This window comes from Echiichthys vipera (genome assembly GCF_963691815.1).
Source record: "Echiichthys vipera genome assembly, chromosome: 5".
NCBI lineage: Eukaryota > Metazoa > Chordata > Actinopteri > Perciformes > Trachinidae > Echiichthys > Echiichthys vipera.
In genome coordinates, this window is record NC_139830.1 from 14,105,245 (window position 1) to 14,118,397 (window position 13,153).

Below are 13,153 nucleotides of genomic sequence, written 5' to 3' on the forward strand. Positions count from 1 at the left end.
ATCACAGTAAGAGCCCAGGTAAACCCAGTAAAAGACTGAGATTACAGAGAAGATGTCTCAAAATGAGGCAAAGATAATTCTTCAATCATGACACACTGAAACTTAATTAATTTAAGAGGGAAATACTGTACATGTGTCATAGGCTAAGCAGATAGCTAGAGCACCGTTTGCTTGCTATGCCTTAAAGAAACACTGGCTAATTGACTAATGCCAAGTGCCCGTTACAAAATTTTGTCCTGATTTTCCACTCGCTGACAGCTTTTGGAGCTCCTCAATAAAAGCCCTGGATCTGAGGCATGGTTTTATTTGGTGCTTGGGGCTTGAGCGCGATTTGTGAACTTTTCAAAGAGGCAAGCTGAGAAGCTCGCTGGTGCCTCGCAGACACACTCCAGATATCTAGCTAAATGTCGGGAACTCCAAAAGTAACTAACACCATTTTCAACTCACTTTAGTCGCTGTCAGAGCCAACAGATACTGTTTCCTCTGATTAATTAACCATGGCAGCACACTAAGCATTCAGTCAATGAGTGTCAAAGCTTTACTCTGTGATTCAGTGTTGTCCTTCAAATAATCCTCAACTGTGACAAAGTGACATCCTCCAACTTTCACTGATCATTAAGAATAGTTGCTATGATGTTACGGCCACATGTCTTCAGTTAGACTGAGAGAGAACATAGAAATAATGTATTCAAGGGCCCTTCTAGTCTTTATTTCTATGGAGAGGGAACAGTTAGTAGGTCAGCTCTTCCAGCTCTTCCATTTCTGATTTTTTTACAGTAATAATTAGGGATGGGCGTGAGTGATCGATTCCTTAGTCTCGTTTCAAATTAGCTTGACTGGTAAACAACGGCACTCAAGTGTTTTTTTTTTTTTTTGTGCGTGCCGTACCTCTTGCTTCTGAGCTTGACCTGAGACACAAACACTTTTTATTTTTGGAACCGGCTCTTCGCCACCACCATCTGAGAGAAGTTGTGTGACCTACATGACGGGGTTATGGTGCAAGGCCCAGAAGATATGGAGGGGGAAAGCAGTTACGCTTTGGGCCGCAAGGTCAAGGCACTGGACACTTTCTTTGGGAGGACTACTTCAAAAATATGGATGTCTACAAGGTAGAAGCTTGTTTCAGTGAGACATACATCCGTCCTCAGCACAACCCACTGGAGTGGTTGGAGTCCAACTGGTACCAGTAAAAAAAACTGAGCGTTCTGGCAAAGCAGCACCTGCCGATACCTGCCACTTCTGTGCCAGTGTAGCGCATGTTCTCCACAGCGGGATAGATCATTACCAGAATGCAAACATGGATTTAATTAAGTTTTTGTAAGGAAACAATGTTTTGAAGTGTTTGGAATAGGGATAGACCCATATGGATTTTTTAGGGCCGATGCTGATACCGATTTTTTTATCATTAGCCTTAGCTGATGACCGATACGGACTGCCGATTTTCTTGAGCCAATATTTGGAACTGATACTACTTTTGCTCCTTCAATTTACATCATAAAAATGACACAATGATGATAACAAATGTTACAATTCTCAATTTAAAAAAAAGGAACATTTATTGAAATTAAAAAAGCGTCTGCAGAAAAAAGGAGCTGCCTGTGGATGTCTGTCTGTAAATAATGCTGGGAAAAAACTATCGCGAATGCAGCAGCCTGCAGCGGCCGATATGATACTCCTAAAAAACGCAAATATCGGCCGATAATATCGATGTATTGGACTATCACTAGTTTGGAATTCTCTTTTCCCTTGACCCCCACAAGGCTTTCGAAACCAATAGAAATGAGAGTGTTGCAAACAATATACTGCCTGATTCAAATTACAATTTTAAGCCCAATTCAGCCAGAACAACTGATTAAGGCTGGAGAGTCGGCACTGGTTTGTGCAAAATTTAGCAGATCAGAAAGAGCCTTTGGCAAATTGTATCTTGTATGCTCACAACATACAAGGCCTTCACACAAAAAATGTAAAATGTGGCTTATAAACACCTACAGCTGCCAACATTTAAAGATAAGCCTGTTATGTCGTTTTGATGTTATGATAAAATGTTGTGTTGTGATGTTGTATTTTTTAAATTGTATAGTAAGTGTTTGCATATGTATTTTGTATTATATTGTACATGTTTTATATTGTGTGCTTTTTTTTCTTTTTTTCTTCTCTCTTTTTCTTTTCTTTTCTTCTTTTTTAAATTGTAATTTTTAATGCCTTTTCACATCATGGCCAGGGGACTACAGATGAAAACTAGCCTTTTGGCTAATTCTGGATTTTTTTAAGGATGTGTAATCATGTGTTTTATGAAATTGCACTGTTCCCTTTTAAATAAACATCTACTCATAATAATAATAATAATCTTTCACTCTTTGATTTTTTTACATTATTGTGTCCTGACAAGTTGGAGCATTAATTTTTATCCAATACTTTTGGTTTTTATAACAGGAATGACACATCCAAACATAATCCTGCAGCTTTAGCTTGATTACCTCCACACCATCAGGGGTTTACTATATACCTACGGGAAGAGAACTGGTGGGTTGGTTTGTGTACAGCTAATGCCTTCAAGGTTTGCACACAGTCCCTTCAAGAATTAACTAATTGTAGTTCAAAATAGTGAATGTTTTTGTCTGAATGCCTTCTTGTTCTTGGGGTGGAAAAACTGCAGAGAATCTGCTCTATTGTGCCTTGTGGAGATCACACAGTGTGAAAACATGACCTCCCTCCCCGACTCTGTCTTTGTCTGTGACTCATGTTGCTTATCCTGTTGTCACTGAGCTCAGGCTGTGTCCTGTAAACCATTGATCTCAGCTGTTTTCCCACGTTTGATCATTCCCTCTCTCTCCCTTCACATACACATACTGCACAGTACCTAAGTGTCCACTCCTAAGCACTTAAGTATTTCCTGTCAGACACACACTCATCAGAGCCCTTTCTTTTGTCATGCACAGCTAATGCTGACACTGCTTTTTGACTCATGCACCACACACTTTTAAATATACACAAATGATGGGCAGGCAGAGGAGAGGGAGAGAGAGAGAGATGCGGGAGGAGAGAAGGAGCAGGGAGAAAGAGAGGGCCAGTAAAGCCAAAGAGGGAGGATATGAGTGGGCAACAAATTAAACTGGAAGAAGGGTATGAATAGGTCTAAGGATAGATTGAATAAGACTATGAACAGAACAAATGAATGGAGTGAGGTAAGCCAGTCTAAGCAAACACAAACAAGCATCTTAAGAGAAGTACAGTATATCCTTAATACTCTAACACAACTATGATATTATTCAATTTATGGCTTAATAACCATTTGAAACGTAACCTGCATGGTGTGTTCTGTTTTGATTCTGTCTTAAGAAACACACAGTAACACACAACAATGTTTAGTGGGTGTGAGGTATTTCTAGCTGGTAATTGGATGTCCATATTTGCATATGAAGTATCTTGCAGCAGTGTCACCGTGGTTGCATGAGAAGCCCAGACATGTCCAAAGATCCCAGTGCGGATGTGTGTTTGTCTATGTGTGTCTATGTGTGTACTAGTGGTGACTTGACTTGCATGTTCCAGAGACCCTCATTAATACACAATACCAAAGAAGGAAAAGCTTATTTATGGGGCTGCTCACAAATGTGACAGAAAGCCTGTATGTGTTTTGGTGACAGATCCAGAGATTAGAAAATTAATGAATGAATGAATGCTTTATTTCAAACATATGAAAAAAATAAATTACACTTGAAGCACGAGTCATTAAAAACCCTTTGTATGTTTGAAAAGGAGCAGGAAGAAGCATTAGCTTATTAATTTCTACCCCTTCTCCACTTATTATCTAGTACTATAGGTTTTCTTACTTCCTGTGTATCCTGTTTTTTTTTTTTTTAATACGCTCAACAAAACAAACAATAACCAACAAACAACACAATAACCGCTTGTGTAAAAATAAATAAATGACAAGTATGGCAAAAAGTGAGAATCCTAGTGTTTTGCACTTGTGTGTGGTGAGAAAAGAAACTGATTTCATTAAAAAAAATTTTTTTTTTAAATCTTTTCAAATTCCTTGGTTCCCTAGATCCATATCACTGCCACAGTCAGTTGCATCTACTGAAATGGAATCACTCCAGTTCCAGTAGCCCACATTTTTCTCTTTTGCATTTTACAGATGAAACCATAATTTCTAATAGGCCAAAGCGCCTGTCTAGTAAACAGGAGATCCTGGGTTCAAATCCCAGCAGTGCCTTTTCTTTGATCAGTACAAGCAGTCTCACATCAAAAATTCAGAGGTGGATTAGGAGCAGGAACAAAGGCCAATTGTGACTGGAATCTAGAGTATTAAAACCATGGTAAACAAAGGAAAACCAATCAGTTAGCATGATTACTGTCAGTGTTTATGACCCGAGACCATACTTCCAAGTCCAGCAATAAATGCAAAACCTTTGGCGGTTTGTTTCATTCGCGTTTGGACAAGAATGTCATCAACACGCCCACTCGCTTGACCTGAATACACCAGGTAATGAGTATTCACTTCCTCTTTCAACATGGCTCATAAATCATACCTGGTTATCAAAATAAACTGCAAATTTGAACTGTAGCACTGAGATGTTAATCAATTAGCTTTTTATATTACTTAATTATATGACAACATCAAAACTTGTAGAAACATTCAAGCCCACTAAGAGCAGACAGAAAGTACCTTATGCTCCATTTTACTCAAGTTCCCAAATTCTTCCATTAACAGCAATCTGTTCATGGTGATGCAATGCAATGCAATATATTGCTTTTATTAAAACTATTTTTCAAGGTTGCCAAGCTAAAGATTGTCCTTTCTAAAGGTATTGACATGGCACTGTGTGCGGTGTACTTAAGTATAGTGTCTCTGCAGGACATGATTTCTAACGACAAAGTTTGACCTTTATTTTTCCTTAGTAGGGGTCGACTGATATTAACTGCCAATAATCAGTATAAGCCCTGAAAAATAATGAGACCGATAACTGATATTTGGAGGCTATATGCATTTACAGTTAAAATGAATGTCTTTCATTCCAAATCTTACTTTAGTGATTGTAATTATGACAAACTAAATATACTTAATATTTCAAAAGTAAAAGTGCGTTTCAGAATTCTATATTGTTTTATTAGAACTGCTGATGCATTAATGTGTTCATCACTTAAATGTTGCAACTGGTAAAAGTGGAGCTCATTTCAATTTAATTCTGGATCAGCACGAAGTCATCTACTTTAGTCAAATACATTTCAAGAGTAAATAGTAGTATGTTTGCCTCCAAAATCAGGTGGAGTCACGTTAAAGGAAAGTATTTATAAAGTACTTGTCAAGTACCTTAAATGTACTAGGACAGTACTTGAGTAAATATGCTTGATGATTCCATCACTTAAATTAACGGAGGCCATAGATACAGTTCTGCTCTGTTTAAAGTCTATTACAGCAATTTCCCTCATCTCTATAACGTTACAAGAAATCACTTTCGGACATTTCAGCAATGTTGCTATTAACAAGTAACTCAGCTAGTCATGGGATGAGATTGAGATTATGACCAGCTCTTAGACGCTGTGTTCAAGAAATAACGTCATGGTCTTTCTCTAGTCATGTGGAAGTCCCATTGGCACCAATGTTATTTAAAGATACAACTTTAGCTGTCGCTCTACGTATACATGATTTGTAACTCCATTAACGCTGCCTTATAGTTAACACAGGCTAACGTTTTTGCAACTTCAGTGTGGAGGACTGTAATGTTATGAGCTGCTGCATTACATTCAAAACTCAGCACTGCTAAAAAAAACCCAGAAACTCTCCTCCTGTTGCAGGCTGCACCTCTATGTGTCACATGTCAGTCGCACCGAGGCATCAGTGTTTATTGGCTAATACTTGTGTGATGTTTAGCCAATCAGATAGTATTGTGGGCACGACATTAAGTGTGACAGTGTGGTGAGCAAAAACAGACCAGAGGGAGAGACGCAGCTGCTTCTGAGCCAAAGTAGTGAACTTAAAATAATTAATTGTATTGATCACTAAAATAAAATGCCGATACAGATAACGAGAAAGCCGATAATCTGTCGACCCTAATACTAAGGGTGAGAATACACTTGGGAACACAGACTTCTTTTACTGATATGACATGAGAATATGACTGCAGGATCAGTAAATCTATTTCAGAACAACAAATGATCAATTCCACTATATGCTTAAGAGGTGTCATTTATTCAGGCAGATAGGCCTGATGGCAAGTTAACCCCTTTCTCTTTTATCTCACTGATCAAGTACAGATAGCATAGCAAAGTTGCTCATTAATTTAAATTTGGTCTATTCAAAGTTAAAAGAAGGTCACAAAGATTAATTCATGAAATGTTTGTATATAGGCATAAAATAATGATAATTAACCTCTGTATATCTTTCTGTTGCACACAAGAGACTCCATACATAATAGATAGAGATGCGCTGATTAATTTTTTTCCGATCCAATCTGATACGATACTTGGGCTGAGCGTATCGGCCGATACCGTTATCGATCCGATACTACTGATGAATGAATGAACCGTATACCTTGCAATGTGAGTAAAGCCATTAGGCTTGACATAAACATTTACCCTGGTTCAAAAAGGTAACAAATTAACACAATGTAAATATACTTAATATTATTTATTAACAAATAACAAAGTGTGCATTAGAAGCAATATAAATAGATAACTTCCTTGTAAAGTGCACTGCAAACAGATATTTTAAAATGTAATATAAAATGCCTGAAACCTAACAAACAATAGCTTAATTAACTTGATGTGTATGATATTAATAAAAAAGAAATGACTGGATTGTATTGCTGGATCGGCCTCATTCGTCCAATATCCGATCCAGTTAATTAGTCAATATTGGAACCGATATCCGATCCGGGTATCGGATTGGTGAATCTCTAAAAATAGAGCTGTGTTTGTCAGGATTTGTATTCCAGCACATTGATACTGACATGAAGAATAAATATGGCTGTCACTGCCGATCTGGTTTAGTTTGGAACTGAGGACATACACCTGTCCAACAGCAAGAAGAAAGAGCTTTCATGTCCAGAGTCAGGAGACAGTTTCGACTCAGGGTATGTCCACACAATCGAAAAACTTCTCTCCATCGTTCTTAAAAAGTTTTCCGTCCACACGGACTTGGCTCAAGAAATATCTGCGTTCACAGTAAACCAGTGAAACCGGCTAAAAATGCTCTTATACGCATGTCAGGCCTGGATGTGGAGCTGTAACTGCCACAGAAATCCATCCTAGAGAGAAATCTGTCGACTGTTTCTGGTGTTATTGGAGACTTTTGTGGTGTCTCGGACACTCTGATACACAAATCACTCTGTAGTCACTCCTCAACGAGCAGTGGGTGCTGCTGTGAGCCCCTTCTCAGTCCCAAAGCACTCACAGGCGGGCACTGTCTCGCTACTTTTTGCGACCTTGGAAAATTTATTCATAAAAAGCTACTAGTGACCAATTTAGCGACTTATTCAGACCATTAGGGAATGCGCCATCCAGACGGCAACGCCATGGGGGCCTTTCTCAAATACTCCCACTGTGGGACCTGGTTTCAAAAAAGACCGTTTCAGGCTCTGATAACGCCGGCTGGATGTGGATCGTCAGCCTAACCGATACTGATGATGTGCGGTTACAGAAAAATGCGTCCTCGTGTGGACAGGTCCTCAGTTTTCACGTACACACTAATGCCTGTGATCACAAAGTGTGCTGCTGCAGCAGTTTGGTTTTGTTTGTTTGTTTGTTTTGTATTTTGTTGAAGCCAGGACTGTTTTATTGATCAAAATACCTGCCCCGTGTGAGGCTCGAACTCACGACCTTCAGATTATGAGACTGACGCGCTGCCTACTGCGCCAACGAGGCGTGAAACCTCCCAGTAATGTGTGGTTTGACAAAACACTCAATACTGGAGGTCAGGGGTGAAGGTGTCTGTGAGATCAGGGGAGGGAGAGTGTCCTATTTCAACTGACATGCCCGGGGGGTTAAACACTAAACACGTGCTTCATTCTCTTGCAGTAAATCATTGACAGTTGGAAATATTGCGGTTTTGTATGCAGGATTGAACAGACTAGTTCAGTCATTAAAAAGTTGTCATGCCTCTTTTAAGCTGAAGCCAGAAATCTAAAGCAGCCCCTATTTAGAAAACAGACTGTACCCAGGACGGTTAACACAAAAATGATGTTTTAGGAAACATTTGACAAGAAGCACTGTCCTATTTGTTGGAGCTGTAATTGGCATAAAGAGAATTGGCACTAATTACTGTGTCTACACTTACAGCAAGTGGTCATCCCTTCTGCATCTTCCCCACTGTTTCCCTTCCCTTTTTTTGCTTGATTGCTGTTAGGATTACAGGTCTGCCCAATCCTCTATGTATTCAGGTCTGACAAAGAAAGTTACTTTCATAAAACAAAACTGGTCCAACCCTTCGTAACAAGCCTTAACAGGTGATCTTTGACGCTAATATAGCTCAACACACAAGTATTTCCTATTGACACACATTCCTGTTTCCCAACAACTTAACATGCTTTGAAAATGATGACATGGCTCCTTAAATGATACATGTCAATCAGAATTAACAGTATATATGGTGCTGCTGCACTGAGATGTTAATCAAATTGCTGTTGTATGCTGCTTAGGCATTTCACAACATTAAAACTTACATGAACATTCAAGTCCTCAACACATGCCGGGGAGTGCTCTTACTCTATTTCCTTAACTTCTCATTTTTGTTGGTGATGCAATGCAGTATATTCAGTGCATTTTCATGCACATCAGTGACCCGAAAATGGTCTTACCCCAGTTAAGGGAATAATCGGATTATTGAAGTTCCCCATATATACATTAAAGTGGTTGAATGGGAAAATGATGGGAGTAACTCAACCTCTGGTACTGCAGGTGGCGCTTTGCCTACATACAGCTTGTCGGAATACGTCTTTTCTTCTGGTTCACCTTCGTCAAAATCACACGCGGGGGGAAATGGTCGACTTTTGGACTGAATAACAGCAGAAACAGGTCTTCTTCGTAGTGATGTTACTTGCCATAGAAAGTTTGTTTTTTTACGTTGTTTTCGGCGCCATTGCTTCCTGGTTTATTGTATTTCCTGTTCTGAAGCCACTGTCACGGAGTTGGAAAGGAGGGGGGTATATAACCCCCAGGGTATTTGCAGACAGGAAACACGATCTTACTCGGGGTAAGACGTTTACATGCATGAATACCCCGGTTACTAAAGGAGTTATTTAGGTTTGTTAATCAGGATATGACAACACAGATTTTACCCGGAGTACAGTGTTGACATGGTGTTTTAGAAACTGGAGTACGCTCTTAACTCAAATATAATCAGGTTTTTATGCATGTAGGAACACTGGCCCTCATTTATCAATCTTGCGTGAAAACGGGCGCAGATCTGAGTGCAGAATTGGTCGTAGGAAAGGACCCATGTGTGATTTATGAAACATTTGTATCCGACCAATCTCAGCATACGAATGAGCGGGCCTTGATAAATGCAGTGGCTGAATGCGATCGTCATTAACATGTTACGCCCTTAAATATTCCTGTTTCGGAGGCCTCGCCCACTGAGGTCAAACACGGAGAGAAGAAACACTGGTTAGAAAAGAAACTTTCCGACACACAGATCGGCATCCTGACATCCGAGATGGAGCAAAATAAAGATGTGCTTTTTGGCAGTCTCAAGAGTGGAATAAAAGGGGCCCATAAAAACGCTGTATGGAAAAGAATAACGGAGGCAGTCAACCCGAAGCAGCGCTCCACTGTGACCCGTGTGCGTGTGTGCGCACTGCTGAACCTGCGCTCCTGCTCTGTAGCGGGGTTTGCCAGCAAGGTTATTAGGTATTCCGTTAGGAGATAACCTTTGTCACCTAGAAGAACCATACCAAGATGTTAATCATCTGATTCCTTGTTTGATTTAATGCAATTTATCAAGGGTAGCCACTAACCGAGGAGATGACTTTGGCTCTGCAGTGCGCCTTGCTGTAGTTGGTTGTGCCTGTCTATTAAACAGAAGATCCTGGGTTCAAATCCCAGCAGTGCCTTTTCTAAGGTTGAACATTTGTATCTCCAATCAGTGTTGGTCAAATGCAGACACTGGAATCTCAAGTGTTTCCTTGCTAAGCTCCATTATCAAAGAGACATAAGTAGTCTAATTTTTGTCAGAATATGCAGGTAAAATGTCTGCACACCTGGTGTGGTCATCTCAAGTATACAGGCTGCTTTGTTCATTCAGCAAACAGTGTTAGTACATTTATCTGTCTATGTAATCGTATACCTAATGTTATGTTTTTCATTCTGAACATTCCTAGGCTCTGATAAGAGCTGCCACTGTCTCTGCTACCAGGATGTTGTGATGTAGAGAGGGCAAGGAGAACATTTTTAGGGGTTTGTGCTAGGGATGCACGATTGTGAAATTCTGGGCAGATACCAAGGTTTTAAAAGACAATTTGGCCACTTTGTCCGTAGTGGTCAAATTAGCCTAAGGTTTTTCAAATTTTCTCTCTAAAAGCAACGTTTCATATCTAGACAATTTAATATATAGACCTTTGAAAGATAAGAATTTAACCCTTACAGTTTTCTTTCTGGAAGCTGTGACATCGTCGTCACATGTATTTCACACATTGTCTGATCCCACAACAATACTGGGCTGCCCGCAGATGTGCCTGCCTGATAATTTAAAAATAGCAAAAAAACGGCCCTGATTAAGCAGCCAGATATCTACAGAATATCTACCCAACGAACGAATATCCAAATATTCATGTCCATTCTTACTAAGGAATGTTACATTCACGTCAATATAGCCTTGGAGAATATTCCCATGTTGATAAGAGTATGAAAAACTTGAAAAATATCCCCTGAAGGTACATTTAGAACATATAAAACATGTGGGATTAATTACAAGTTAACTATGGACAATCAAGTTAAGTTGAATTTAATTATTTAAGTTTACATATTATACTTAATTAAGGAATACTGTATTAACCACCTTCAGACCCTTCAGATCAAATTTGTGTCTTTTTCTCTCTGTAGGACCTACAGTCTGAAGAAAGGACAGCTGGAGAGGGACTATGCACAGGTAAGACTGGCTGGATGGCTGAATATAATTTCAGTATATCAGTATAGTATATATATATATATATATATAAAACTCTCCTTAAGTTTGGTGCCAAGGTTTAGGAGTTGTCTCTCACTATAATTTTCACAATATTTTCAGTAAAACTTTCAATCTGTTTGTTTTGAGTCAATATAATGTATTGCGTTTCTGAAACTTCATCTTGACGTAACCAACCTGACGAGGGCTTGTAAACAACCTCGTATGTGCTGTGGCTTAGGTGGTTAAAGCGCCTGTCTAGTAAACAAGAGATCCTGGGATTGAATTCCAGGAGGTCCTTAGATTGAATTCTAGCAATTCCTTTTCTGTCTGTGCAAGTCTTATTTCAAAACTTAAAAGAAAAAACTTCCAGTGGTGGATTTGGGGAAGGGACATTTGGAATCTGTAGTTCTATGCTAAATTCAAAGGAAATGAAGGGATTTCCTTTAACATTCCAGCTTCTTCCAACTTCTTAAATGTGTGAATTTGCTGGTGTTCTTGTTTCATATCACACATTGAATGTGAATTGGTTTGGGACGCTGTGACCTTAGTTGTTTAAAGCTACTGTCTCATAAACTGGATTCTCTGGCTCCAAATCCCAGCAGGTTCTTTCTACAGCACACCACTATTGTACTTGAGGAGATTGTGGATGTGAGTATCAAACAAACAGCATAAGTCTTAGAACTCTCCTAAAACCTGACGACAAGGCTCAGAATTTGTGCAGTACATTTAATGTTTGAACTTTGCTGTTCAGCACATTTATAGCAGATTAAATTCAAATGGTAAATTAAGGATTATTTGTTTCAGGCAAGTGGTCAGTTTGTGAGAAGCAAACACACATCAGATAATAAATTATTGTGATGTGGAAATGTGAAAGCAATATTCTAAACTAAAACTGCCACTATCCTGTTGCCACTCATCAGGCCTCAAGCTAAAACAATGGAAAGGCAGAACTGATCATTTGCAAACCAACTGAAATGTCTGCATGCCTTCTATGTAGATAGCATGCTCAAACACCCTTTTAACGTGTGTTTATTTTGCTCCTCTAATTTTCATTCAGTCATTTTGTGTCATGTCTGGTGTACATGAGAATGTATGCTTGCCTAGTTAAAATAGGATTGAAATAAGATTGGGAAGGGAAGTACATCCTGTATGTGCTGCCAACTAAGGTCAGGTGCTAGGGGTGGAATGGTTTATTAAAATAATCTGTCCTGTTCGGTACGCTTGTCACAGTTCGGTGTCACCGTTTATGAGGTGCTACCGTCTAAGCGCTACCGTCTAAGCGCTACCGTCTCAGCGCGTCAAATACCGGCACACTGGGAGACTTGCTCCTTGCGCACCCTGTTCGTGGGTTTCAGAATCCTCTTGGCAACAGCTCACTAAGCTCCTCTCTGTTGTTGTTCTCAATCATTTCTGTCTGGTTAAATCCGTGGTTAAATCACCACATCAATGTCTCTTTCTACTCTGAAAAAAAGAAAGGTTGACACAGAAAACCGGCAGTTCACCAGAGAATGGACAGAGAAATTTTAGTTTCTGTCACTGTGAAGCCTGTGTTTACTCTGCAGCCATATCTGAGTGTAAAGAGGATAAGTAGAGAAGGCGTTTTCAGAAAAATCATGCTGCTCTGCATTTGTGTTACATTCATTTGTGTCAGTACAGTTTTTGATGAATAAACTAATGTTTCATATGTGCTTGTAAGCCTGGTAAAGTAACTAGTAACTGAAGTAATCAGATAAATGTAGTGGAATAAAAAGTAGAATATTTCCACTGATTTTTAGTGGAGCAGAAGTATAAAGTAGCATGGAAATAAAATACTCAAGTAAAGGACAAGAGCCTCGACCTTTACTTAAGTCCAATAATTGAGTGAAAACCTCTGGTTCATAGGTTTGTTCATTTAACAAGGATTGTTTTTGACAAGCTTGTTGCACTTTGAGGTCATGACTACTATTTACATTGATAAAATAAAATAAAGACAATAAACAGTATACAATATATGTACTCCTATGTCGCTGCATTGTTTTACAATATCCATTAATGTGATGCTCATATTTT

At 39.2% G+C, this 13,153-nt stretch overlaps 1 protein-coding gene across 1 annotated transcript in view; it reads left to right on the top strand.

The window, feature by feature from the left end:
* LOC310947058 (F-BAR and double SH3 domains protein 2-like) overlaps positions 1-13,153 on the top strand; it is a 62,301-nt gene that overhangs the window by 8,975 nt on the left and 40,173 nt on the right. Inside the window, exon 3 of the mRNA XM_083913697.1 lies at positions 11,041-11,086. Within this exon, the coding sequence (XP_083769823.1) occupies positions 11,041-11,086 (46 nt within the window). The remainder of the gene's footprint in view (positions 1-11,040; positions 11,087-13,153) is intronic.